Raw genomic sequence first — 25,810 nt, 5'->3', positions numbered from 1 at the left:
AAGTATAACATATTGTAGGGCGGTACATACTTCACTCGCTCTCCATCTCATGCCGGTCTTACACCTGAAGGAAATTCGCCAACATATACTATAAAATCAATAGATCAATCTACAAGCAAAATGAAAGCCTTTCCAAACTATATCTAGATTTTAGTATTTCTACTAGTGGTTGTCTAATCTCACATTGGGACTCTAACGGAGCCAGTATATATTGATGAACATCATGATTCCTGTAATAGGCAATGTTTCCTTAATTCACTTCCCGCTTTAACTTGTTTAACTACTTTAATTGATCATTGTCGTACTAAATCCTATTTTACATCATTAGTGATATTCTAAAGTCTTTAATGTGGCTTTAAGTTTGGATGATATAATGTTTGCTGTGCTCTCATTTCTCACGCATGTCTCAGTCATGTATTAGTTATTCCTGGAAGACATTCCGGCAGTTTGGCCATTCACCAAAACTTAGAGCTTCCTTTATCAAATGCCTCAGAGCATTCTACAAGCAGCAATGTGTATATATACATATCTGTGATAAACGCGGTACTTCTACCACTTGTGAGTTTAACCTGAGGAATTGCTGGACTGAGATGTCGAGATGATATACTGTAGGTGGTGGGCCAGGCTGCTGGGGGGGGCCCCTACATGAGCTTCGCAGGGGGGCCCCCTCAAGTTTCGTTACGCCACTGTCCACCTGGGTGTCTTGTTTTCAGACATGTCTGTGGGTGGGTAGAATTTCCTGGAGGCCGGCAGACTACAGGCCAAAATACTGCAGATACCCATATCCCAAGAATCAGTGGGATTCCTATTTACACATTTTCTTGTACATCATAGCCTAGTGGATCCACTTGGCCCTACACACATCTTTGAACCAAGTTATCAGTTTGAGGCCCACTCTTTTCCCACAACTTACCCGCAAATAACACATATTAGGCAATTAGAACATCCTGTCGGACAATGCAGGAACATTGTATTCAAGTGGGTTGCTTGAAGACCCTTTCCCAAAGAATACACATACAAGAATCCACACTGGCATTTACAAAGTCTTTATTCATATGCTAATGCCCAGTTCTTGTGTAGATTTCTGAAACATTTTTATGGCAGATATAAAAACAATTCACAGCAACATACAAATTATAAAGGACAATAGGCAACATGATGGCTGGAATTCCTCCCTCCCTCCCTCATCCTAGCAAATGCATACTCTAAGAATGTCTGTAGGCTGACCCTTCCCTAGAAACTCTTGCTTGCACTTATATACCATTTATAAATATAATTATAAGAACTAAGGGGCATATTATCAAGGGGGTTTATCTCTGCTTTTTTGGCTTTAAAAGCCAAGAAAGCGGAGATAAAAATATCTCCCTATTACCTAGCTGTCGCTAACACCAGTTAGCGACAGCTAGTAGGAGATAGCGACCATCTTGGGCCCCACTTTGCATGTCAGTGATATTTATCACTAATGACATGCAAAGTGGGCGTGCCAAGATGTTAGCGACTGGAAACAGTCGCTAACATCGCTATCTCCTATTACCAACTTTTGGAGATATTTGCGCAAAGCGCGAATATCTCCAAAAACGAACACCTGCCCTGAGCAGTTCTTAGCCATGTTATCCAATGGGAGGTGGATAACATGGCTAAGAGCATTAGCTCGGTAATGCATGAATATTGCTGACTTTTCAGCGATATTCATGCATTGCGGCCGTTTTTTATCGCATTTGCGATAAACCTTGATAATAGCAAGGTTTATCTGCGATAATTTCTGACGATGCTTAGCGTTAAAAACTTCGTTGCTAAGCATCGTTAGCGATAAATATCGCTTAACGTTGGTAATATGCCCCTCAGAGCGTCGTAATCTCTGATGTCAGACGTGACTGAAAATATGAGAATTCTCTTGCACTTTTGAGTGAAACTTCAGCATTTATTTCTAGTATAACATGTGTAAATAAATGTGTAATATGGAAGATTGATGTACCATCAACCTATAAACTAAGCATCATTATAACATGGGTAAATGCAGTAAAATAATAAGCAAAATCATGCATTAAAGAATATGCATTGTTAAAACATGAATAAATGTATGGACAGAGGGTATCAAAGGCAGATATAAAGTAAGTGACATATGTAAGTCTCAAGCAGAATTCTTGGTGTTCCCACTGTACGTTTCTAAGTCTTTCCTGAACCAGACTTTAGGCCCACCCAGAAATGAAAAGTTTAGGAATGCCTGGAAAAATTTAGAAGAGAATGGCAGTGGAAAAAAAAAGTCAGCACCTCTGTAACTGTCTTCTCAAAGTCTTTTAGCGATATACACTTACTCAGTGTGCTCTATTTTTAGCTGGTCTTAACAGGTTTTTCACTGTACTATTCAGGTCTGGTGTATCAAGATTTGTAGCCTTTAACTTTAGAAGTTTATTATAGAAAGTAAAAAAAATATATGTTCGTTCAACAGCCTTGAAAAAGTCGTATCAAATGACGAAACACGTATTGGCTGTCTGCTTCTTCGATTGTTACTTCGAGTCAACTACATCAAGACACCCTATGACTTTCGAGCTTGTGTTAAACTGCTACTACTACTTGTTTACAAATATCTTTTTATCTATATTGTGTCAATTTGGGTTTATTAAAATCATACTGACTACAAAGTCAGAAAAAAGATATATAAGTGGTTGTGCTCTGTAATTTGTATATTAATATATTGTACTAGCAGCCTGTCCCGACGTTGTCCGGGTATGAATTGCTGCCGGCCAGTAGTATATTGTTTTGTAGGATTTCGTTTTGATAGCATTTCTTATCTGTGACAGGCCTGTGAAACGCTCCGATTCACAGTGCACTGCTGATGCACTTAAGAGTGCGTGTTCAGTAGTGTGTGAACTCGAGTTTCCCTACTTTATTTTTCATTGCAATATTATATAGTGCGAACTCGACAACATGGCGTGAGCACAATTTACATTACAGAAGAACACATTCATTTGTGGTAGGCACGGGGAGACAAAACGATTTGCCTGGAATCACAGGATGTTGAGCTGATGCCGAGATTTGAACGTAGCTCCCCAGCTCTAAAGTTTGCAATTCTAGAACTTGTGGCGGGAGGTGTGTCTAAAAGTGCATGTCGGTGCTAGCCATCAATGAGAGAGACCTGTGCATTTTTCAAATCGGTGGTGAAAAAATATGAGTATGTTGCTGGAGATATGGGCCGCCGTGCCACCAATGTACTTTCCGGGGAGGGTAAACACCCATTATTCCGCAACTTTCTTTCCGCATACTATCACTCCGCATACTTTCATTACGAAAGTACCATGACTCCGCAATGCCATTATAACGCATGGTATTACATTTTATATGCTTTTACCACACATACATTTACAACGAAATTCGCTGTAAATGCATGAATGGTAAAAGCATGTTTTTTTTAATGTTTGGATAAGGTAAGTATGGGTATAGGGGTATATGTTTTGGGGGTACTGAGGTATATGTTTTGGGGTGTTTGGGTATTTTAAGGGTTCAGATATAGTTTTGGGTTATGGGGTACAGGGGTAGTTTTAGGGTTTAGGGATAGGTATGGGTTTTGGGGTACAGGGGTATTTTTAGGGTTCAGGGCTAGATTTGGGTTTTGGGGTATAGGGGTATTTTTAGGGTTCAGGGGTAGGTTTGGGTTTTGGGGTACATGGGTATTTTAAGGGTTCAGGGCTAAGTTTGGGTTTTGGGGTACAGGGGTATTTTTAGGGTTCAGGGGTAAGTTTGGGTTTTGAGGTACAGGGGTATTTATAGGGTTCAGGGCTCGGTTTGGGTTTTGGGGTACAGGGGTATTTTTAGGGTTTAGGGATAGGTTTGGGTTTTGGGGTACAGGGTATATTTATGGGGTTAAGATGGGTTAGTGTTTAAGGGTGTTGGGGTATTTTAAGGAGTAAGGGTGGGTTATGATTATGGGGTGCAGGGGTATTTAAAGGGAGCAGGGTGGACACCCGGAGCTGGAATGTACAGAACATGGGAAGAAAAAACAATGAAATAATGGGCACAACGCTCGCCTTTTTTCCCGTAATCCCGCGCCCCGCACACTCCCACGCCCCCAGCACACGCCCACAGCACACGATATGAGACATGGCATGAAGGGCGGAATGTACCACACACCCCCAGCGTGTGTCACGCCCCCCAGCACACGCCCACAGCACAACGCAGACACACCCACAAGGGACTACTTCGCTGGCACGGTTCTTTTACCTTTTAAATGTATATGGTGGGCGTCTGCATAGCCTATGTCCTTCTGCTGCAACTGCCCTTTCCAACGCTGTAATGGGTGTTGTGATTGGTGCTGTGGTTCCTGAGATTACCTGCCTCAAAGGTTTGGGCTCTCACTTTATTATATTAGTATGGATAAGGAATGCCTGGTAGTAGGATTTGTGCCAATCTCTTCACGTTCCAGAACTGTTGCTCAAAGAAATGAGGAAATATTTTCATTTTACCCAAAGTTTGACGTTTGCAAGGCATTCTGGATAAGAGAAAGTACTGGGATCCGCACTAGCCATACTATCCTGAACTCCCTGGAATGTTTTGTTTTTAGAAATGTTCGTGGTCTCCCATGGGTGTAAACCAACTCTGGGCCTATATGTAGCAGTTACCTCCATTTAAAAAGAAAGCCTTCTGCAAAGGGCAATTAAAGATGTCTTTTGGGGTCTTTCCTGGCTCGGCACCCATAAAAGTGGGGCAGTTATTTGGTGAGACCCTCTGAAGTAAACCATAAACCCTATTTACATTTACAGTAGCCAACATGTGGGGAAAAGTATGCATATTTGGTCTGGATATACCTTGTGGGGGAAAAGTTATGAAAGAATATCCACAAACTGAAACTAATGTGAAGAAAGAGCTCAAAATATAAGAGGTTAAGAGCAAAATAAAAAACTTTTAGGGGCCCTGGTGCCCTTTTGGCTAAATAGCGCCAACTCAGGCTCTCTTGCGCCGTGAAGCAAGGGTGTCTGCGTTGGAGGCAGCATTGGTTTTGTGCAGGATGGGACACCTTCCTTCACAAAACAATCTTCAGGCATGTTCCTCTTTCTAAGTGTGCTGGATAGCATTTAATACAAAACAAGACAGTTGAGGTTTCTTAATAAGAGATTCTGTATTTAATGTATGAATACAGGATGATATTATTTCAGTCTAGGATCAATATCAATGCAATAAGTCCTGAGGAAGGTGGTTTTATAGTTCAATTCCACCGAAGCGCGTTGACAATAGAGTTTTCACACAATTCATTTAAACACTGATCAATTGTCCATAAAATATCAATTCACATTTGCTCAGAAACGTAATTTAATGGATATGTTTTCTTTAAAAGCTAATTTTGTAGCTTGATTTTTAGATTTCTTCCCAAATATGAACGATTAAATGATTTTATGTAATTGTATGCATTTTTAGTTTGGTGATTTCTCGTTTAACAATTGATGAATTGCTGTAATATTTATAATAAAAAATATATTTATAATACTTTTTTTGTTGAGGGATTGTTGTCGCAGTGTTCTGAGAATACTGCACTTATGAGTTTATGTATGAATGGACTGATGTTCTAAAACTGAGTATAGTACCCTAGGTCAGTAGGTTTTTCATGGTTAGTAATACCCTGACACCCAGGTTTTTGAGGGATTTTTCTCATTTCTTTTTTGGACTCAATAGAATCAGAACAATCTAGATCCTTCTGATAGCCACAGAGTCCAAATGTCGTTATTGTAGGCATTAAGACAGTTATTACATTTGTTTCTATTAGGAGTTTTTAGTCACCACCCATCTATAATAGGGTCACAGAAGAAAATACGCTTGGAGGACACATATCCTTTTGTGAAGTACGCTATTTTCATCTGTCTGTAGTTAAAGGCACATAGGTAGGAGGGCATAAGGTCTGTAGTCCCACATCTATGGGTTACCAGGAGGGTGTCTGCCATTCTTAGAGACCCTTCCATCTTAGATGTACAATTTATGGGAGAGGGAGTTCTGATTGCCAGAGTGGAAAGCTCTGTGGGTGATGCTGGCACCTGCTGGAATCAGCAGAATTTTGGTAAACACATTTTATTGAAGACTGCTCTCAGGAATAGCAGCAATCAAGACTACATATTGCAGTAACATTAACCACAAACGTAAGACCGACCCTACAAAGCAAAGGGAAACACGGGCTTCTAAGACAGAAGAAGTATTAAACAGTAACTCCCACCTCATAACCCAAGGCTTGGAGTTCTAACAGTCAGATTGTTAATTTTACGAAACTTTCAAAAATAACTTGTTATTCCAACGTTTGTTGGCCATACACAACTGACACCCATCTTATCAAAAGTAGCTAACTACTCAAGGCACATATTATATTTTGAGTTGATTTCCCTTTCTCTTCCCACCTCCTGTTTTATAATAAATGGCCAGTTTAGTTTTTATTTGATTTTATAATCACAAATTCACTTTAGTTGTATTTTTGGGGAATCTATGAGGATTATGTATTCTTATATTACATGTTTATTTTGGGCCAGTTCACATTCAGAGGCTATTTTAATGAAACCAAAATGTTTGTTGAAAATAGTCAGTGGAAGACTCAGTTATAATGTGTGGTTGTTTGGGGTGTGGTTGTCTGGTGGGGAAATAAACAAATCCCCTAAAGTCTTGGAGGCCTGAATAGACTCCTCTTCTGTCACAGCAAAGGAGCCAGGAGACAGGAAGTAATGTGCTGACTCCAGCAGGATGCATAGACTCCCCTTTATACGAAACTGACGACATTTTAAAACGAAAGAACCAACATGAGTAACACAGAATCACAAGTTTAAGACAAAATGGATCCAAGTGTGTAGCTCCCATGGACTACACTTCCCAGAGGGCCACTGGCCTGTCCCACAGTCCTCTAGTGATTTAAAGGTAACATTAGTCTTGGTTTCTTCCTCTTTGTATGACTGCTGCCAGCTTGAATTCAACTTCAGACTTCTTTAACTTTGACAGATTCACCTTCCTGTTGACGACTGGACACTGGAACAGTTCATATTGTTCTCCTTGCTGTCAACTATACATCCATCCTCCACGTTGGTTAACTAGGGGTAAAAAAACGAAAAACATTAGCATGGAAGGGAATGCACATCAGTTATGAGTATGCAAAATGTGGGGGTCAGGTATCAGGTTTAGAAAGATGTCTTTACTTGTGTGTGTAACTCTTGATAGGTATATAAATTACACAGTCAGTGATTGCAACTTTTTTTACTTTAATGATAAGTAATGGTGTTATGGGGTGAACCTGTATAAAATCTTTTTAAAAATTAAATATTTTATCTGATTGTGTTGAGCATGGCCTGTTTTCTGCTGATCTGTCCATTGGGGAGGTTGGTGGTCGAGGAGGGGAGGGATTTAAAAAAGAGCATTTAGGAATCTTTGCTCTCAACTACGAAAAAGTAAACTGAACGGTAATCCACCGAACTTGGCATGAAACTAGGAGGCATATTATCAAGGGGGTTTATCTCCGCTTTTTTGGCTTTAAAAGCCAAGAAAGCGGAGATAAAATTATCTCCCTATTACCTAGCTGTCGCTAACACCAGTTAGCGACAGCTGGTAGGAGATAGTGACCATCTTGGGCCCCACTTTGCATGTCAGTGATATTTATCACTAATGACATGCAAAGTGGGCGTGCCAAGATGTTAGTGACTGGAAACAGTCGCTAACATCGCTATCTCCTATTACCAACTTTTGGAGATATTCGCGCTAAGCGCAAATATCTCCAAAAGCTAACACCTGCCCTGAGCAGTTCTTAGCCATGTTATCCAATGGGAGGTGGATAACATGGCTAAGAGCATTAGCTCGGTAATGCATGAATATCGCTGACTTTTCAGCGATATTCATGCATTGCGGCCGTTTTTTTATCGCATTTGCGATAAACCTTGGTAATACCAAGGTTTATCTGCTAAATTTTTGTCTCTAACCAAGCAATAGCGATAATTATCGCTATTGCTTGATAAAATGCCCCTAGAACTTTACTCAGGTAGGAGCTTTTGCTTAGATTGATGTAAATCCAGTCAGTAGTTTGAGAAATGTGCACTGAATGAGTGTTTGTTTGTAAATTCAAAGATTATCTACGGACTCAAATGTTAAAAGAATAAACGAATCCCATTGGGCAGGGACTTTTTTTCCCCTTTGTTTATTTGGAGTCTGTGGCCTCAAAATGAATACCGCAGATCTGAGCACTGATTGTCTGGCGGTGAGAGATACTTACGTCCTTAATAAAGTTTGGAAAGGCCACATAAGGGGACGGGGTGAGTACACCCTGACCCATCCGGCCTAACTGGAGGGACTCCCAAATGCTCTCCCAAGACACACTTTGAGCAACATTTTGAATGTACGGAGTCTGTAGTTGTTGAGGCCTTGAACTCATCACGCTCAAAATGGTGGCAATAGCCAGTGGCATCGTTTTCACGGTCATAGACATGTAAGCGCCATCTTGAAAGTTCCAAGTCTGCGCTCCATTGGTGTCACTTTGGGTGTGTCAAGTCGGCGGCCTCGAAATACAGGCCAAGCGCTGCACCCCACCTCCCCTGCAGCGGGGTCAGCCATAAAGGGTGGGGGGCAGGGCTTGTTTGGAAGCCAGCGTTCGCGGCTGGCCCTGCTGCGCGCATCCAAATGCCATTGACAGGAGGGGTCAGTTATCCAGGGACGTTGGGACTGACCCCACCGTGCATGTCCAAAAGATGTATGCAGTGGGTGGGTCAGCTGCCCACGAAGGGTGGGGTCACAGGTCCTTGCCTTTCTCCAGGTCTTGAGTATGGAATTAATGTTGGTGCATTTGTAGGATCATTGGATTAACTGTAGAAGTATCAATGGAGCTAGAGGAAAACCATTTGGTAAAACTACAAACTGCAAAAACAATATTTACAAACAAATGCATTAAAGTAAAGTTGGGTCTGAGAAGAGCATTTGTGTTCATGTGTACAAAGGAGTGACCCTCTCTGCAATACAAACTCCACAGCTGGAGTCCTTGTGAACCTCAAGGAATGAATAGCAGGGGAAAAAACTTCACAAAGACGTGGAGGTTTGATAAGAAAACGTATTTGCTTCAACGTAATTACATTGTGAGGGGCTGTTGTCTGGGAAACAGAACACAATGTTAGTTTACAAATAAAGGTACAGTGAGAGTTTACCAGTAGATTCTGACTCTCCCTTCCAAAATAACAGATTTTCAGCTTTGCAAGTGGGCACCATGTGCGAGAAGGATGGACCCGGCATTGACTGGTTTGAACTCAGAAGGTGATACAAAGTCTACCAATGGTTTTAGAGTTGCTGCCATCTGATGAAGAACAGGCTGTGCAAGGTGGACTTTGACTTGACTACAAACTGGGAACATTCTCTGATATGTACCTTTGGACTATAGAAGAAAGGGGCACATTATTATTGTGTTAAGATATTAAAAGACTATCAAGTTCAACCAATATCTTAGGGTTCCCATTACATGATAAAGCTGAGTTTAGTTCACAGACTGGATGAGCGGATGAATGGGCTTATCAAGGTTTTCATTAGATTATATCCAAGGCTTTCTACAAAGTTTTAGAGAAATATTTAGTTTGAGTACCACGTATATTTTGTGCAAATGATTCATTTTCTTACATTACTGACAGGGATGTACGATGTATTCCTAAGGTTCAAGATCTTTAATAGTCAAACTCATTGTCAGTGAAATTGCTCTCCCTCCCTCGCAGCTCCACCATTAAGTGAGGCCTTCCCCCGAGCCCCAGCACTCTGGAGTGTTGGTGTCCGAGGCCCTCCTCCACCCGCAGATTTCACCTGTGCCTCATCCCTGGTGGTCCAGTGGACCTCTGTCTCCTTTCTCTCGCTCTACATTTTCTCTCCTTTTTCACTCGTTTTTACCCTCATCTCAACCTCCCCCTTTCACTCTCGTCTGTGTCCTCTCTGTCTTTCCTCTACTCTGCTTGCACTTTTACTGCCCTATTTGCAATTTTTCCTCTCTTGTTGACTTTTTCCTTTGCCTTTTTCTGCCTGTTTTTCCCCACTGCTGCTGACCCCGCGGGCCGTCCCCCCTAGCATGACCAGCGGGACAGGCCCAATCCAGCTCCCCTCCCCGCTCCTGCCTCCCAGCTATCCAGCCCACAATGACCTCTACTTAATGGTGACCGCTGCAGGGACAGGCGAGCAAGACCACTGACTCATTGTCAGTGAAATTTCTCTCCCTCGCAGCTCAGCCATTAAGTGAGGCCTTCCCCCGAGCCCTGCAATCTTGAGTGTTGGTGTTCGAGGCCCTCTTCACCCACAGATTTTACCTGCGCCTCATCCCTGGTGGTCCAGTGGACCTCTGTCTCCTTTCTTTCGCTCCGCTTTTTCTCTCCTTCTTCACTCGTTTTTCCCTTATTTCTAGCTCCCCCTTTCACTCTCCTTCTGTGTCTTTCCTCCTTTTTCACTTGTTTTTCCCTCATTTCAATCTCCCCCTTTCACTCTTCTTCTGTGTCGTTTCTTCGTTTGTCACTCGTTTTTTACCCTCATCTCAATCTCCCCCTTTCACCCTCCTCTGTGTTCTATGTGTCTTTCCTCCACTCTGCTTGCACTTTTACTGCCTTATTTGCACTTTTCTCTCTCTTTTTGACTTTTTCTTTTGCCTTTTTCTGCCTGTTTTTCCCGCAGCAGCAGCCCCCGCAGACCCCCCCTCCACGCACTCAACCCAGGCCACAACAACAACTGCAAGCTATCATCACCAGCCGACACCCACAGACCCTTCAGCTGTCACCGCTGCTGGCACACCTGCAGCACCGCCAAGACCGTGGACCCAGCACAACCCGCCTACAAGAACACAACCAAACCGAAGTCCCTGCAATGCATCCTCCTCAACGTCCAATCCCTCTACAAACACGCCACTGAAATCTCGGACCTCCTTGACAGCACTACCACGGACATAACATTATTCACCAAAACCTGGACCAACACCACCTCGGGACCAGACATCGCCATCGCCATTCCCCAAGGATACAAGATCTCCAGGAAGGACTGCCCCAACTGCCCGGAAGGAGGAATCGCCATCGTCCACAAATCCACCCTCCGTCTGAGCACACTCCCGACGAGCCCACAGACCTGATGGAACACCTTCACTTCAAGATACTGGCCAACCCCACCTCCACCCTCCGAGGAACCCTCATCTACCGACCCCCTGGGCCCGCTGACTTTTCGTCAACTCCATCATGGACATCATCTTCCCGCATGCCATCACATCCACCAACTACACCCTACTGGGAGACCTCAAGTTCCACCTCGACAACCAACTGGACCCCAGCACCACATCCCTCCTGGACAACCTCCACAAAATTGGACTCCGCCAGTTCGTGACTGAACCCACGCGCTCAGCAGGACACACCCTCTACCCCCTCTTCTCAACAGGAAACTCCATCACCTTCAGCCACATCACCAAACTCCCATGGACTGACCATTGATGCGTCCACTTCACCTTCAGAACACCCACCATCCACAGACACCAGCAACTGCTCCCACTAAGAAACTGGACAAGAATCACCAATGACCAGCTAACCTCATCACTCAGCAACTCCACCACAACCATTGCGGAAAACGATGACCCCAACCCTGCAGCTCGAACCCTGCACAGATGGATCTCCGACAGCGCCAACACCATAGCCCCCCTCATGAAAAACAACAACACCCACGCCCAGAAAGCTAGATGGTTTACCACCGAACTTCAGGAGTGCAGATGCACTTGCCGCCACCTCGAAAAGGCCTGGAGAAACACCAAATCCACAGAAGTCCACAACAACTACAGAGACACTACCAACGCTCCGCAACAACTCATCAGAAAAACGAGGAAAAAAGCGACTGAAGACAGAATCTCCACTCATGCACATAACAGCAAAGTACTCTTCAACATCATCAAGGAGTTCGCCCAACCCACCAGCGAGTCCTCCGACATCCCTCCCTCACAAGACCTCTGCGACAAACTCAACACCTTTTTCCACCACAAAATCAAGAGCATCTACAACTTCAATGAAGACAACCAACACACTGAACCCTCACCAACCACCCGACACCCTGAAGCCAGCGATCTACAACTGGCAGCCCAGTGAAAGTCATCGAGCAAACCATCAACAGCCAACTCGCCACATTCGTTGGAGAGCACAACTTGCTCGACTCCTCCCAATCCGGCTTCAGAAAAAAAAACACAGTACAGAAACCGCCCTCCTCGCCACAACAGACGACATCTGCACCCTACTTGACAAAGGAGAAACAGCAGCCCTCATCCTCCTCGACCTCTCAGCGGCGTTCGACACAGTCTCTCACTGCACCCTAATACGCAGACTCCACGACACAGGGATCCAAGACAAGGCCCTCGACTAGATCTGCTCCTTCCTCTTCAGCAGAAAACAGTGGGCCAGAATCCCCCCTTTGCTCTCGGACCCCACACCAACCACCTGCAGAGTCCCTCCCGGGTCCTCCCTCAGCTCTACGCTCTTCAACGTCTACATGGCTCCGCTCGCCCCCTTCTTCAGAACATACGGACTCTACATTGTGTCATACGCAGACGACACCCAACTCATCCTCTCCCTATCCAACGAACCCAACACTGCCAGACACAACTTTCAAGAAGGCATGGAAGCCGTCACCAAATGGATGAAAAACAGCCGCCTACAGCTGAACATCAACAAAATGGAAGTACTCATCGTGGGCCCAAATCCCGATGCTTGGAACGACACCTGGTGGTCCCCCGCCCTCAGAAGCTCGACCACCCCCACGGACCACGCATGCAACCTGGGAATCATCCTGGACTCAGAGCTCAAAATGGACCACCAGATGAACTCCGTCTCGTCCTCCTGATTCAACATGCTCCGCCTCCTATGTAAGACCTACAAGTGGATCCCCTTCGAACACAGAAAGACCGTCACTCACGCCCTGGTCACCAGCAGACTCGACTACGGCAATACACTCTATGCCAGAATAAACAAAAACCTCACCCACAAGCTACAGAACATCCAAAATGCCGCCACAAGACTGGTCCTCAACCTGCCAAGACACTGCCACATCTCCCAGCACCTGCGAACACTCCACTGGCTCTCCATCGAAGCTAGAGTCACCTTCAAGATGCTCACCCACGCTCACAAGGCCCTCCACGACACCCAACCAGCATACCTGAAAAGCCGACTCAAATTCCACACACCCCAAAAGACCCTACGATCGGCCCAGCTCTCCTACGACATAGTCCCCCACACCAGAAAGACCAGATCGGGAAAACGCTCCTTCTCCTTCCTCGCGGCCAAGGCCTGGAACGACTTTCCACTCTACCTCAGGCAGACAACATCGCTCACCATCTTCGCAAGAAACTTCAAAACCTGGCTCTTCGACAGACCCCCTCTTTGATGGACTGGAACCTGCGAAACCCCGCCCCCAGAGCCTTGAGACCCTTTAGGGTGAGTAGTCGCGCTTAAAAAACACCTTGATTGATTGATTGAATCAGATAAATACGCAAACTCAAAATTGAGCCTTAACGTTTATGCGAGATGGATCAACTTAAGATGCATAGGCTCAATTTTGAGTTGACATATTTACAGTTGATGTTTACAGTATCTGCTTACAATAGTATAAGCCATTTTATGCACTTTAGATGTATTTTGGAACCACAGCTGTTAGGGGACATAATTAGATGCCTTTGCTTGCAATATTTGTTTACATAGCACAAGTCACTTTATGTATCCTTGACTCACTTTGGGATTTTAGCTGCTACGATATTCAGCTGAATTTCTGTGTTTACATTATCTGCCTATATAGCAGAAGTCACTTTATGTATTCTAGATGCACTTTAGAACTACAGCTGCTATGATATCTAAATGGACATCGGTGCTTATAGTACTTGCCTTTATAGCACTGTAGTTTTCCCGTGTTTGTAGTATTTGTTTACATAGCACAAGTCATTTTATGTATCTCTGACGCACTTTGGAATCTCAGCTGCTATGCTATTCAGCTGAATGCCTGTGTTTAGATTACCTGCTTATATAGCACAAGTCACTCTATTCCTTTTAGAGGCACTTTAGAATTAGAATTACAGCTGCTAGGGTATTTAAATGGGTGTAATTTAACTATAAGAAGAGGCGGCTACTGCACGCAAAAACTTTACTATAGACTCGAAGCCCATATGTTCATAGTCCTGTTCTCAGGAGCATAAGTCACCTTATATATTTTAGATGCTCTTTTTGATTATCATGGCCCCCAGATAAAGTTGACATGATCCCTGTCAGGAGGGATTTTTTTTTTTCAAAAGATGAGTCTAGACACAAATAATTCTATATAATTTAGGCGTACTTCAGCTTTGCACGGGCTCTATTTTTGTAAATGTGGAACTTATCTGGAAGGATTTAAAAAAATATATATATATGCACACACACAGCACTTTTTTGAGAAGCCGTGGAATGGGTTCCTAGAAATACGCATGCCATTTTGCAGCATAATTGCTTGTAGGTAATGAGCAGAAAAGATTTTACAATACTCTATTTTAATGCTAATAGACTGAACAATAAATAAAAAAAAGCACAGGAAATAGGAAGCTGGTTTAGAAATTACAATCCAGATGCTATGTTTTTACAAGAAACTCACATTAGGAGCCCAATGGATGCAAGTAAGATTCTTCAGAGCTGGGCAGGCTTCCATTGTTCATCAAATGCTGGTTGTGCACAGAAGGGGTGAATATATGTACGTAAGCATGAACAAGTTCAAGCAAAATTCACGCAGGCGGACCGGGGGGAGATTGGATTTTGTGCATGGAAGTTTGAATCAGATAAATCTCACCTTAGCTGTAATCTACGTGACAGTTCTCCTTAACCCTCTCCCGCAAATTCAGCTCAAACAGGCCCACTCCAGCATCCGTGGCCCTATCATATGGCAGAGATGATTTTAACTTCCTCCAGGACCCATCAGTTGATTCTTCTTAGAGTGCACAAAAACAAAATAAGCCTCAGGTGGCTATTGCAGTGGCCAGTTGTAAAAAGGATCTAGACTTGGTAGATCCATGGCTCCTCCGGAACCCAGGGAAACATGCTTTTTCATGCTTCTCGGCAAAATATAACACAGCTTCTAGAATAGATTTCTTTCTGGTTTTGCGTGTTCTCACAATGAGCATGCACAATTACATTTCTAATGCCTTCTCAGACCACGCACTAGTCAAAATGGTAATAGTCGGGATTGGGCCGGAAAGAGCACCTGGGAGGTGGTATTTCAATAAAATCAACTTAGTAAGAGAGGATTGGTGCCTAGAAGTAGCAAACTAAATTAGTAGCTATTCCACTAGCAACACAGATACTGCCCCGGTATATATAGTATGGGATGCCTTTAAGGCTACACTATGAGGGATTATTATGTTTTAAAGAAATCCCCATACAAAGGGCTAGAAAGGAAAAAAGACTCCAGATTGAGTTAAGGCTTGAACGTGTAAATAGAGAGCACAATAAAAATAGAAACCCAGCATTAAAACAAGAGCTGCTACAAGCAAAATTGGAAATGCAGGATATTACTATCAATTAGGAGACACCGAGAACACAGCATACCTACAAAAAACATACGAGGAGAGCGACTACACAGGGAGACTACGTGTGTGGCAGGCAAAAGAAAAACAGGTCCAAAATAGCATTGAATCACTGATAGATGGGGAATCCAAAGCACATTGAACTAGGTCCTCGGATATTGGGGAGGCTCTTCTTAGACATTATAAGAGAATATACTATACAGACCAACAAGCATCACCTGACTATATTGCAAGCTTTTTAGACAAGCTACCAATTCCATACTTGAGCACACAGAGAAATAATAACGGCAGAATTCACTATTGAAGAAATAGAAATAGCAATGAGCTCAATGGCAAATTGTAAAGCGACTGGGGAAGGTGGACTGCCAGTACAACTATATAAAAGGTTCGCCCTGATATTGACAACTTCTTAAAATAGCTAACCACATACTAAAAGGGGGTATGCCTCCAGCCTCCTTTCATACAGCGGTGGTAGTTAGTATTCTAAAACAAAGACAAGAACAGGGAAAACACCAACTCCTATAGGCCAATGAGCCTTCTTAACGTGGTTTGTAAACTTTTCACAAAGCTTCTCACTAGCAGGCTCAATAAAACTGTGGGATCCTTGATTCACATGGACCAATGTGGCTTTGTTGCTGGTAGACAACTCTCAGCAAATACCAAACTTGTAATAGAAGCTTTGGACTATTTTTAAGAACAATATATATTCACAGGTGTGTTTTTTAGATGCTGAGAAAGCTTTCAATCGTGTCCAGGAGGTGTATTTTTTTTTTTTTTATTCTTGCTAGGTTTGGTTTTCCAGAAGGTTTTATACAAATAGTAAGAAATTTGTATAAGGGTTCACAAGCTCAAATAATAATTAATTGCAGAAATGTGGGCACCTGCAGAATAAGTAGGGGTACAAGGCAAGGGGGTCCTCTTTCTCCAATTATATTTGCCTTAGTTATAGAGCCCCTGGCAATAGCCATCAGACATAAAGTATTACAAACTGCCCCCTACAGAGTCGACCAATTTAAAACTATATGCCAATGACATAGTTTTATTTTTAAAACTCGGGGAGAACATCCAGAAGGAAATGCCAGAGATTTTTTCTGAATTTCAGGCAATAGTTGGATATAAAATAAATAGGGACAAGACAGAAGTGTTGCTATGTAACTGCTCAGCTGAGACACTAGTACCAAGTTTTTGTTAGGATTTGACCCTTTTTATAATCAATTTCATCCCTCTCGAATTTTGATAATTTCTTCATTTTGATTTCATCCTCTATTTTCTCTAGTCGTTTATTCATTTTCTCCATCTCTGTATTGAATTCCTTTTCTCCATATAATTCCTTCAAGTTTGCAATTAGTCATTCGCTTTCTTGTGTCATTTTTATGCTTTCCTTTTCAGCAAATTTGATTAACATTTTTAAAATATTCAGGAATTAAGAAAATTAGAGTCCAAATTTATCATCAGATTCAACACCGTGGTACCGCATGGATTGAATATGGACGAAGAAATGTCTGTGCACTTGCAGGGTGATTAATTCACAACTAATCATTCGCCATTTTCTGCTATCTTTCTGAATGTTGTTTTTAAGAATGTGTGTGTTTAAACTCTACAACTACTTTATTCTAGGTTGTAGAGATTTTAATATGACTTTGTCTTTTCATCTCTTATTTGTTTCAGATATAAATGCAAGAATGGACTCCCTTTTGAACAAGAATAGTACTATCAAGAACAAGCCCACTTGGGCAAAAACTTTTGTTTTGAAAACCTTTTGAAAAACTTTTGTTCTGATTGGTTTTAGACTCGCTCTAATCTCACTAAACATGAACTGTATCATTTATACGTGGTATACCAAGCCCACTTGGGCATTACTTATGTTGATTTTTTTCAATGTATTTATTGAAGGCCCTGCCAAGGTAGTTAAATCCAAAACAGCCAAGCCTAAACAGTCTTGGTCTGAATTAGACTTTATACACAATGTGTCATTTATACGTTGTATACTGAGCCCACTTCGGCATTACTCACATTGATTTCTTTGGTATTAACACATCTATTGAAGCCGTCTTGGTCCGAATTAGATGGTATATCAGGATCACTGAAAGAATATCGACGGACAGAATATCGACCATCAAAAATATCGTTGAGAAAATATCGACAGTCAAAATATCGAGTGTCTATCTACAAACAGGTAAGTACAAAAATATCGAGTTAAAAATATCGTTTACAAAAATATAGTTGTAAAAAATATCGTATTTACTAAAAACAGTGTTAAATTAAATTAATATTAATAATTAATTACTAAAATATACTTACAATTACTTAAATTAACTTATAATAATTAAATAATTAATGAAAGTTAAATAAATATTTTTTTATTTCATATTTATTAAACATATATATATAGTAATAAAATATAATAAAATAATACCCAAAAACTGAAAACTGACCCTGAACCCTAAAAATACCCCTTTACCCAAAAACTGAAAACTGACCCTGAACCCTAAAAATACCCCTTTACCCAAAAACTGAAAACTGACCCTGAACCCTAAAAATACCCCTTTGCCCAAAAACTGAAAACTGATCCTGAACCCTAAAAATACCCTTTTGCCCAAAAACTGAAAACTGACCCTGAACCCTAAAAATACCCCTTTACCCAAAAACCCAAAACTGACCCTGAACCCTAAAAATACCCCTTTACCCAAAAACCCAAAACTGACCCTGAACCCTAAAAATAAAAACGATATTACTTCACTTACCTTAAAAACGATATTACTTCACTTACCTTAAAAACGATATTTTGGCTGTCTATATTCTGTCCTGTCGATACATTCTCCAAACGATATTTTGGAGTTGATATTATGTCCAAACGATATTTTGGAGTCGATATTATGTCTGTGCACCGGTATATCAATGATATACCTAGACCAGTTGTTACAACTAAAGACCACGACTTGCGTATCACAAGACACTAATACGGCTACAGCAATTGTCTACTTTTGAGATTGAGGGTTCGAATCCCGGGTCCCACCGATTTTATTTATTTTGGTAATTGGGACTTGATACCTAAGAGCCGCCAGATAGACGCTTATATTCACTATCGTTGCAGTGAGGCATTGTTTATTTATTTGACTGTAATCCACGTCGAAATTATGACAAGTGAGACTACGAGTCTGTTTCATTTTGGAATTTATTTATAAAGTACAACAAACTATGATAAGGGTTACAATGAGTCATCAGGAGTTCATAGCACAAGGTTATCAAAACTGTAACAATTTAAAAATATGTAAACAAGTCGGAGTTACAAACAAGCCAAAGTATTTTGTTTATGTTGACCATCACGTGATGTTTTTACTTTTCTTTATTACCTGTATTGAAATGCACAAACCTTGCCCGTGAAGAAGGAGTAGCCTTACTCCGAAACGCGTAGGACATTGTGTTCTGAATAAAACTGCACCAAAACCTGAAGCCACGGCTCCATTGTCATTTCTTTCAAAGGATTGTCGAAAGGATTGCGTTGGTGAAACCGTGTTAATATATATATGTATATATATATATATATATTCACTGAAAAAAACATAGGTTATAGACCATATATAGTTAGCTGGACATTTTATTGACATAAAACCAATGAAATTCCATATATAGTTATTTGCACTAACTATATATCGCGCACCCGCAATCCACTGCTGATGATGTCACATATTACATCATTCATGACATGGTCAGTGACATCACTGATGACATCACTGATGACATCTCAAATGACATCACTGATGACATCACTGATGACATCTCATTTGACATCAATGGTCACATCACTGATGATAACATTCATGTGACAATACAATGCATCTCCTCACACTTTGATATAACCTCTGTTACACCCAGTGTTAAATACAGAATATAATTTTTTAAACCATTGACACACCAATACTAGTTACTACATACGCACTCACTGATTCCTATGTCTACACAAACATTCACTCATTCACCCATACAATCATTCATACATACAATCACTCATCTTTACAACACTATCATATGCACTCATACACCTATACAGACACTCACACTCTGCCACTCATCCATGGAGTTACTCACACACCTAGTCAGTCCTGTAAATAATCAATCACACTTCCATTTTCTAATCTATACAGTTAAACATAGAGTACCTTACATTTTCAAACATATACTAACACATACTTACTCTCTTATACAATCATTGATACAAGTACACATTGATCTGCACAGAGTCACACATCTCCCAGCCAGCCACACACACACTTAGTCTCCCATACAAATACTTGGACAATCAATCAATAACCCATATAGTTACTCATATAGCTACTGATCAACACATGCAGCAGTTTACAGAACAACAGACATAATGATGCACAAATTAAGACAGTTTAGTCACTAACCCATGCACTCAGTGAGACACATTTAATCACTCATTCATACAGTCAGTCATGCACCTACTAAATCCTTCATCCAGACACTTATACATCTACTCATTCTTCAATATGTAAAACATATTTAAACTTTATAGAAACACACAGTCACTGGATGATGTCATCAGTGATGTCATCAGTGATGTCATTTGAGATGTCATCTGTGATGTCATCAGTGATGTCACTGACCATGTCATGAATGATGTAATATGTGACATCATCAGCAGTGGATTGCGGATGCGTGATATATAGTTAGTGCAAATAACTATATATGGAATTTCATTGGTTTTATGTCAATAAAATGTCCAGCTAACTATATATGGTCCATAACCTATGGTTTTTTCAGTGAATTTTCAAGGTTTTGTAAATGCTAATTCCTAACTATATATGGTCTATAACCTATGGTTTTTTCAGTGAATTTCAATGGTTTTTTAATAGCAAATATCAAAAGCTTTTTTGTGGAAAATGACTAAAATTAGGTATACATAAGCGGCGTTCATTTATGTTCACCACAGCCACTGTTGAAAGTAAAGTGAAAGTCGCGAAACAGTGGCCACGCCATCTAGTCCCTTTTAGGCCCCATCATGCACGTAAGTGACTGCCATTTTGCGTGTCATGGCCTCTCTGCCCACTGCCAATAGCCTATGATCGTTCGGAATTGGTTCTCTTTGGGTGATTCTCTATTCACAAATAAGCACAGAGTCGCAATACTCTGTTTAGTCTTTGCGGATAGTGAAGGATAGGTAGTGCAGACTTTTGTCCCCTTTGTAACCCGTCATGCCTATCTCTGCCCCGTTTGTTGGTAGTTGGTTCAACCCGGACCGTTTATTAGAGGTAGATCATCCGACTCCACCGGAGGACACCCCTAATAAAAAGGACATATATATAAAATGCGGACTAGCCGCTGTATCGTGCTAGCAAACTATAACATAAAAATCGTTAGAAAAAACAAAAGGAATCGAGCAAAATCAGTAGGCCACTGATGGGATCACTTTTTGACCTCGCTAAAATAGAAACATTAGGAACAACCCCTCATGAGAAATATGAAACTAGTGAGAGGAACCGAGCTCGACGCCATGATGTCTGCAAGACAGCTTGGCTTTGCCGCCCACCCCGCCCAAAATAACGACAAACCCTATGCAAATATTATAAATATATACAACACACCAGCAAAGTAACAGGGTAAAACGTTTTATTAAATAACTATTTACATGGCAGCCTGCTGCAACATCGATCCAAATGCATGACGCTGTTCCTGTCCCTCCTTCCTTAAAGTAGCAATGTTGGGCTACTTTGGGCTACTTTTTAGTAGGATTTGGGCTTTAGAAAGTCTACAAAGGCCATCAGCCGGCGAGGTAGCATAGCTGGCGGCCTAGGGGTGGAGGACCGTTGTGCAAATAGCCCGGGGACGACACCACGCGCCAAGGCTCGTCCCCAGTACATCCAGAGGTGATGTCCGACAAGTTGTGTGGGGGGATGCCTTGCTGATGCCGCCAACCCCCCCCCACCTTCTTGTTGCCTGATCCGGCCAGCTCAATCGATCGAGCATGAGACTCTCAAACCCAGGGTCGTCCCGAAGTGCAGCAGGTCCGCGGCTACGCCCATCCGGAAGATGAGGCCCCCGGCACGTATAGGGCAGGGCCTTGCTGGCAGCCATCGGCCGAAGAGGTCGTTGGGTGGATGGCCCGGAAGCACCACGGCCACGATGTTGTTGTACTGGCCTTCCCATTCGTCCACCCTGAGGTGGCATCCAGCGAGCCACGGGTGGGGGGGGTGAATGCCTTGCTGATGACCCCCCCCTCTTATTGCCTGGTCCGACCATCACATATACCTGCGCCAGGTGACGGCGTGGGGCGCACTGGGAGGGAGAGGCGGCGCGAACGAGCCTCCCCCACCTCCCCAGGTGGAGGTTCCTCAGCTGCACCCCAGCGCTTCACTCGGCCAGCTGAGTTGCGCCCGCTCTTGCGGCACAGTGCCTCGCTCGGCCAGCTGAGTCTCACCCGCTCTTGCGGCACAGTGCCTCACTCGGCCGGTTGAGTTTCGCCTGCTCTTGCGGCTACAGCGTCTCACCCACCATCCGGCTGAATTGCACCCACTCTTGCGGTACAGCGACAGGCGGCTGCCATGGAGCTCACAAAATGGCGGTCGGCTCCACAGACTTGGGCCTGGCCTGCAAGGATGGCTCTGGGCAACCCTGGAACTCGGACGCTTGACTGCTAGGGCATGGGCCCCATTCCCGAAAGCGTCCCCTCAGCCTTGAAGATTCTACAAGAGTCACCGGGGCCCCGACTCCCGCAGGCTTCCGGTGGGGAGCGACTGCCATGATTGCTCGCGGAATGGCCACGACGTAGCCACGGGATGGTGGTGCTCTCATGCTGACGCCAGCTTCAGTCTGAAACATCCAGAAACACTGTAGACTACCAATTCGATCAGTTCCGGTGGAGCCCCAACGTGACCCGGTAGGGAAGAACTTGCCCTCCCCTCTTTGACTGATGGTTCTTGTTGCCTGTCCCTTCTGTTGTCATTTAACGGAACTTTTTGGACTGCTGATAGGGGTTCTGGTCCGACCGCTGGTTGGTGGAGACATTTTGACTATATTCTGGACCTGCCCGGCCTCGCCCAAAATGGCGCCGGTATAAATGAGACTCGCAACTCCTTGATGTGTACTGGTTGCTCAGCCTTGATATCACGAGATATGTATGCAGTTTTGGAGCACATGGCGGGCGGGGACGGGTACTGATTGAACATTTGGACATCCCTATTGATATTAAGTTCTGATGTATTATTGATTACTGTACTATTGAAAGTTCGAATTAACGTTACTCATGGTACTTGCCCGCAAATGTATATCTAGATAATTTCATTGTAACTGGTCCTGTCGTACTTTGATTATAAAATTAACGTCCACCGATTCCGCAACTGTTAGACACCTTAATTCCTGCAACCTAATGGCCCGCCCGTTACGTTTTTCTACAGTGTAAATGTCCCCTCATCATATACGATTCCAGTTTGCTCCGTGGCCGGCCCACGTGGTTGTAGGCCCGTATTTGTATACTGACATTTTTGCAATAAAGAGTTTTCAAAGGAAGTATGGAATCAGCGTCATAACAATCGTCTAGTTTGGTAGGGTTTTTGAATAATGGCTGTTATTCCCAAACAATAGAAGACAGATAATGCAGACCCTTTGCCTGAATTTTGGATTGATTGAAATTTGTATCCGTCACACCTGCCCTTTTTCCAGAATTGTTAGAAAATGGTCGACCGTAGCTTAAGGTATCTGCCGAATGTAAGGTGTGGTATTTTGTCCCATAAAATACGACTAATTGAGAAACAAATACACGAAGAGGGAACTCGAATTTAGAGACAAACAAAATGAAACATTTTTTGGCATCATAAGAAGGGGAGGATATGTTACACAGAAAAATAATGCGAAAGGGATAGCCAAGATCTGTTGTATCACACGTTCCTGCAGCTAGTCTGATACATGGTAAGTAGAAGCTTTTTCGTGTTTGCGCGCGCTGACATGCTCTGAATGCTGTATCCCCCCCCTTTCTTTTCTCCTCTGTAGGTTACATCGGAGTTCCGACTGAAGACTGGAGTGGACATGGACCGCACCGTGCTCCGTGTAGGGAAAGACATAGACAAGCGCTGTGAGATATTGCATGGAGTGCAGACCATCACTGGGAACGTGAAAAATTGTATGGTGTGACTGTGCGTACGTGCCCTGATTGTATGGTATGAATGTGTATGTATTCCATATGCCCGGGTCGTTGGAGAGAACGTCTTTTGTATGACTGAAATGCTGGTCTACCGATCAAGGGGATGGGGAAATAAGCCCGAATATGGTAACTCCTCGTCTGAAGAAACAACTCTCCCTCAGTCCAGGAGTTGGGGATATTGGCATGTTTTAGATTCACCACATAAAAAAAATAAGAGGTGTACCACTGAACGCCCGACCTATACCCCTCCTCTGTCCCGGTTTTTGATCACCGCCTGCCCAGAGGTTGGAAGGCTCCACCGTGAGTATAAGCACGACTGGACTAATGTCCGACCGGAAAAAGAGGAGTAAGTATTTTTTTGAAATGAGGCCTCCAACAAAATTGCCCAGAAAGGGAGGGGAGTGAAAAGTCCGACCCCCCCCAAAAGAATTACGGACAATACTGAAAATACGCAGCACGCATAGAAAAAGGAAAGGAAAAGAAAGGTCCCCTTACCCAACATAGCTCTGTGTCTTCGTCTTAGATTTCTGCGTTTGATGTATGTACTGTCACACCCTATCCGGTATTTGTGTGTACGTGAACGTTGAATTTATGTTTTCCCTCAGCTTGTGTTCTTGTACGTAAACCTGACCCGTGTTGCTCTATGTTGTGTGTGCACCAAGTAGCCTATTATCGTACACGTTTGTCTCTCTCTCTCCCTCGTTTTATGTGGTACGTGTACCAAATAGCCTACTTGATGCGCACGTCTCTCTCCCTCTCTCTCTCTCTCTCTCTATCTTTCTTTCTTTCTTCCTCGCTGAGGCCCCTTGCCCTCTTTTAAATAAGTAACGACACTGTACCTCCTCGGTATATGTATAATTGGCTTAAACTCGACAGGGTTCGAACAAATTATCAGAAGCAAAACGACCGTATTTTGCCACACTACTACCTCTCCTTTCTGTAAAATGATGGAACTTAATTGGCTGAGAAAGAAAGGACAGGTAAGACGACTGATGTCCCCCAATCTGGCCCTTTTTACGGGAACTATACGTCAGTGGTTTTTGTTGTTTTAGGGCTCTAACAACCCCACCTCCATCGCTCAGATCGCCCCGCCCATTGCCCAAAAGTAGAACGTCTAAACACGCCCGTTCCTCCAGAATAGTCCCAGTTCTGTACTAGCCGTCCCTGGATATTTTAAGAAATAACTGATGACCTTGTTTTTGAAGATGCATCGCTTAAAACTGATAAAGGTTAACCATTGTCTCCAGCAAGAAAAATGTTTAGCTTGTGTTCCTCCCCGAACAGATACTTGTGAGCCCATGACAATAGCACCTCGCACTTTTTCATAAACTTAGCCGTCCCTGGAGAAAAATATGAATCCACAAGGCTTGTGTTAGAAAGACGAGTCTCTACCGAAGAAGCCGGTTCGAATTTTGATAGACTAGGTAGTTGATAGATGTCAGACTTCCTGCCAGGTTTGTAAAATACAGGAATAAACACCTAGCCGACCTGATGATGGAAATTTGCAGGAGCACTCGCAAACATGCGTCACAGCAATGATTTATGAGTTAGTAGCACTCGCAAACATGCGTCACAGCAATGATTTATGAGTTAGTAGCATACACCGTTGTAAGAGTTAATAGACCGATAAACGTTTCCCCAACTACTTGGGGTTGGGAGAGAGAACTATATTATCTCCAATGTGTATTTAACATCTCTTTATCATCTCCTGCCTCCATATTGTTTCTGCTTTCCTGACACACTTTGGTATGAATTCCATATTCCACAATAACTTCTGAAACAACATGCAAGATATCTACAAAGGAGACGGTGTATATTAATTTTTTGACTCTGCATTGATACCTACATATTGCTACTTAAATAAAAAAAACAAAAAAAAACAACAAAACGAACAATCAATAAACATACAATATTTAAAAAGTCTATCATTCTTTTTTCCTCTTAATACGCTCCCCCGACCGCTTTCCGGTGCGCGAACCGGGCTCACCCCACGCAAAAAAACGAAATTTTTTTGCCCCGCGGGGCCCTTTTAAAGCCTCCACATCAAACCTAGGGGGTCAGGGAGGATCTACTATGCCCCCTTATGGTCATTTCCCCCTTTGTTTTGGCCTCCTCTTGTCTCTCGATCCTAC

The 25,810-nt window shown here is 42.8% G+C and overlaps 1 protein-coding gene across 2 annotated transcripts in view; it reads right to left on the bottom strand.

Moving 5' to 3' along the window:
• Positions 1 to 4,112: 4,112 nt before the first annotated feature.
• Positions 4,113 to 25,810, bottom strand: part of LOC144754060 (natural cytotoxicity triggering receptor 3-like) — a 199,670-nt gene continuing 177,972 nt past the window's right edge. For both annotated transcript variants that reach the window (XM_078641579.1, XM_078641578.1), the window contains exon 5: positions 4,113 to 7,052. In XM_078641579.1, the coding sequence (XP_078497705.1) occupies positions 6,966 to 7,052 (87 nt within the window). In that variant the 3' untranslated portion in view covers positions 4,113 to 6,965. The remainder of the gene's footprint in view (positions 7,053 to 25,810) is intronic.

Source organism: Lissotriton helveticus, chromosome 5_1 (assembly GCF_964261635.1).
Source record: "Lissotriton helveticus chromosome 5_1, aLisHel1.1, whole genome shotgun sequence".
NCBI lineage: Eukaryota > Metazoa > Chordata > Amphibia > Caudata > Salamandridae > Lissotriton > Lissotriton helveticus.
This window is presented reverse-complemented; position numbering and strand designations above follow the sequence as displayed.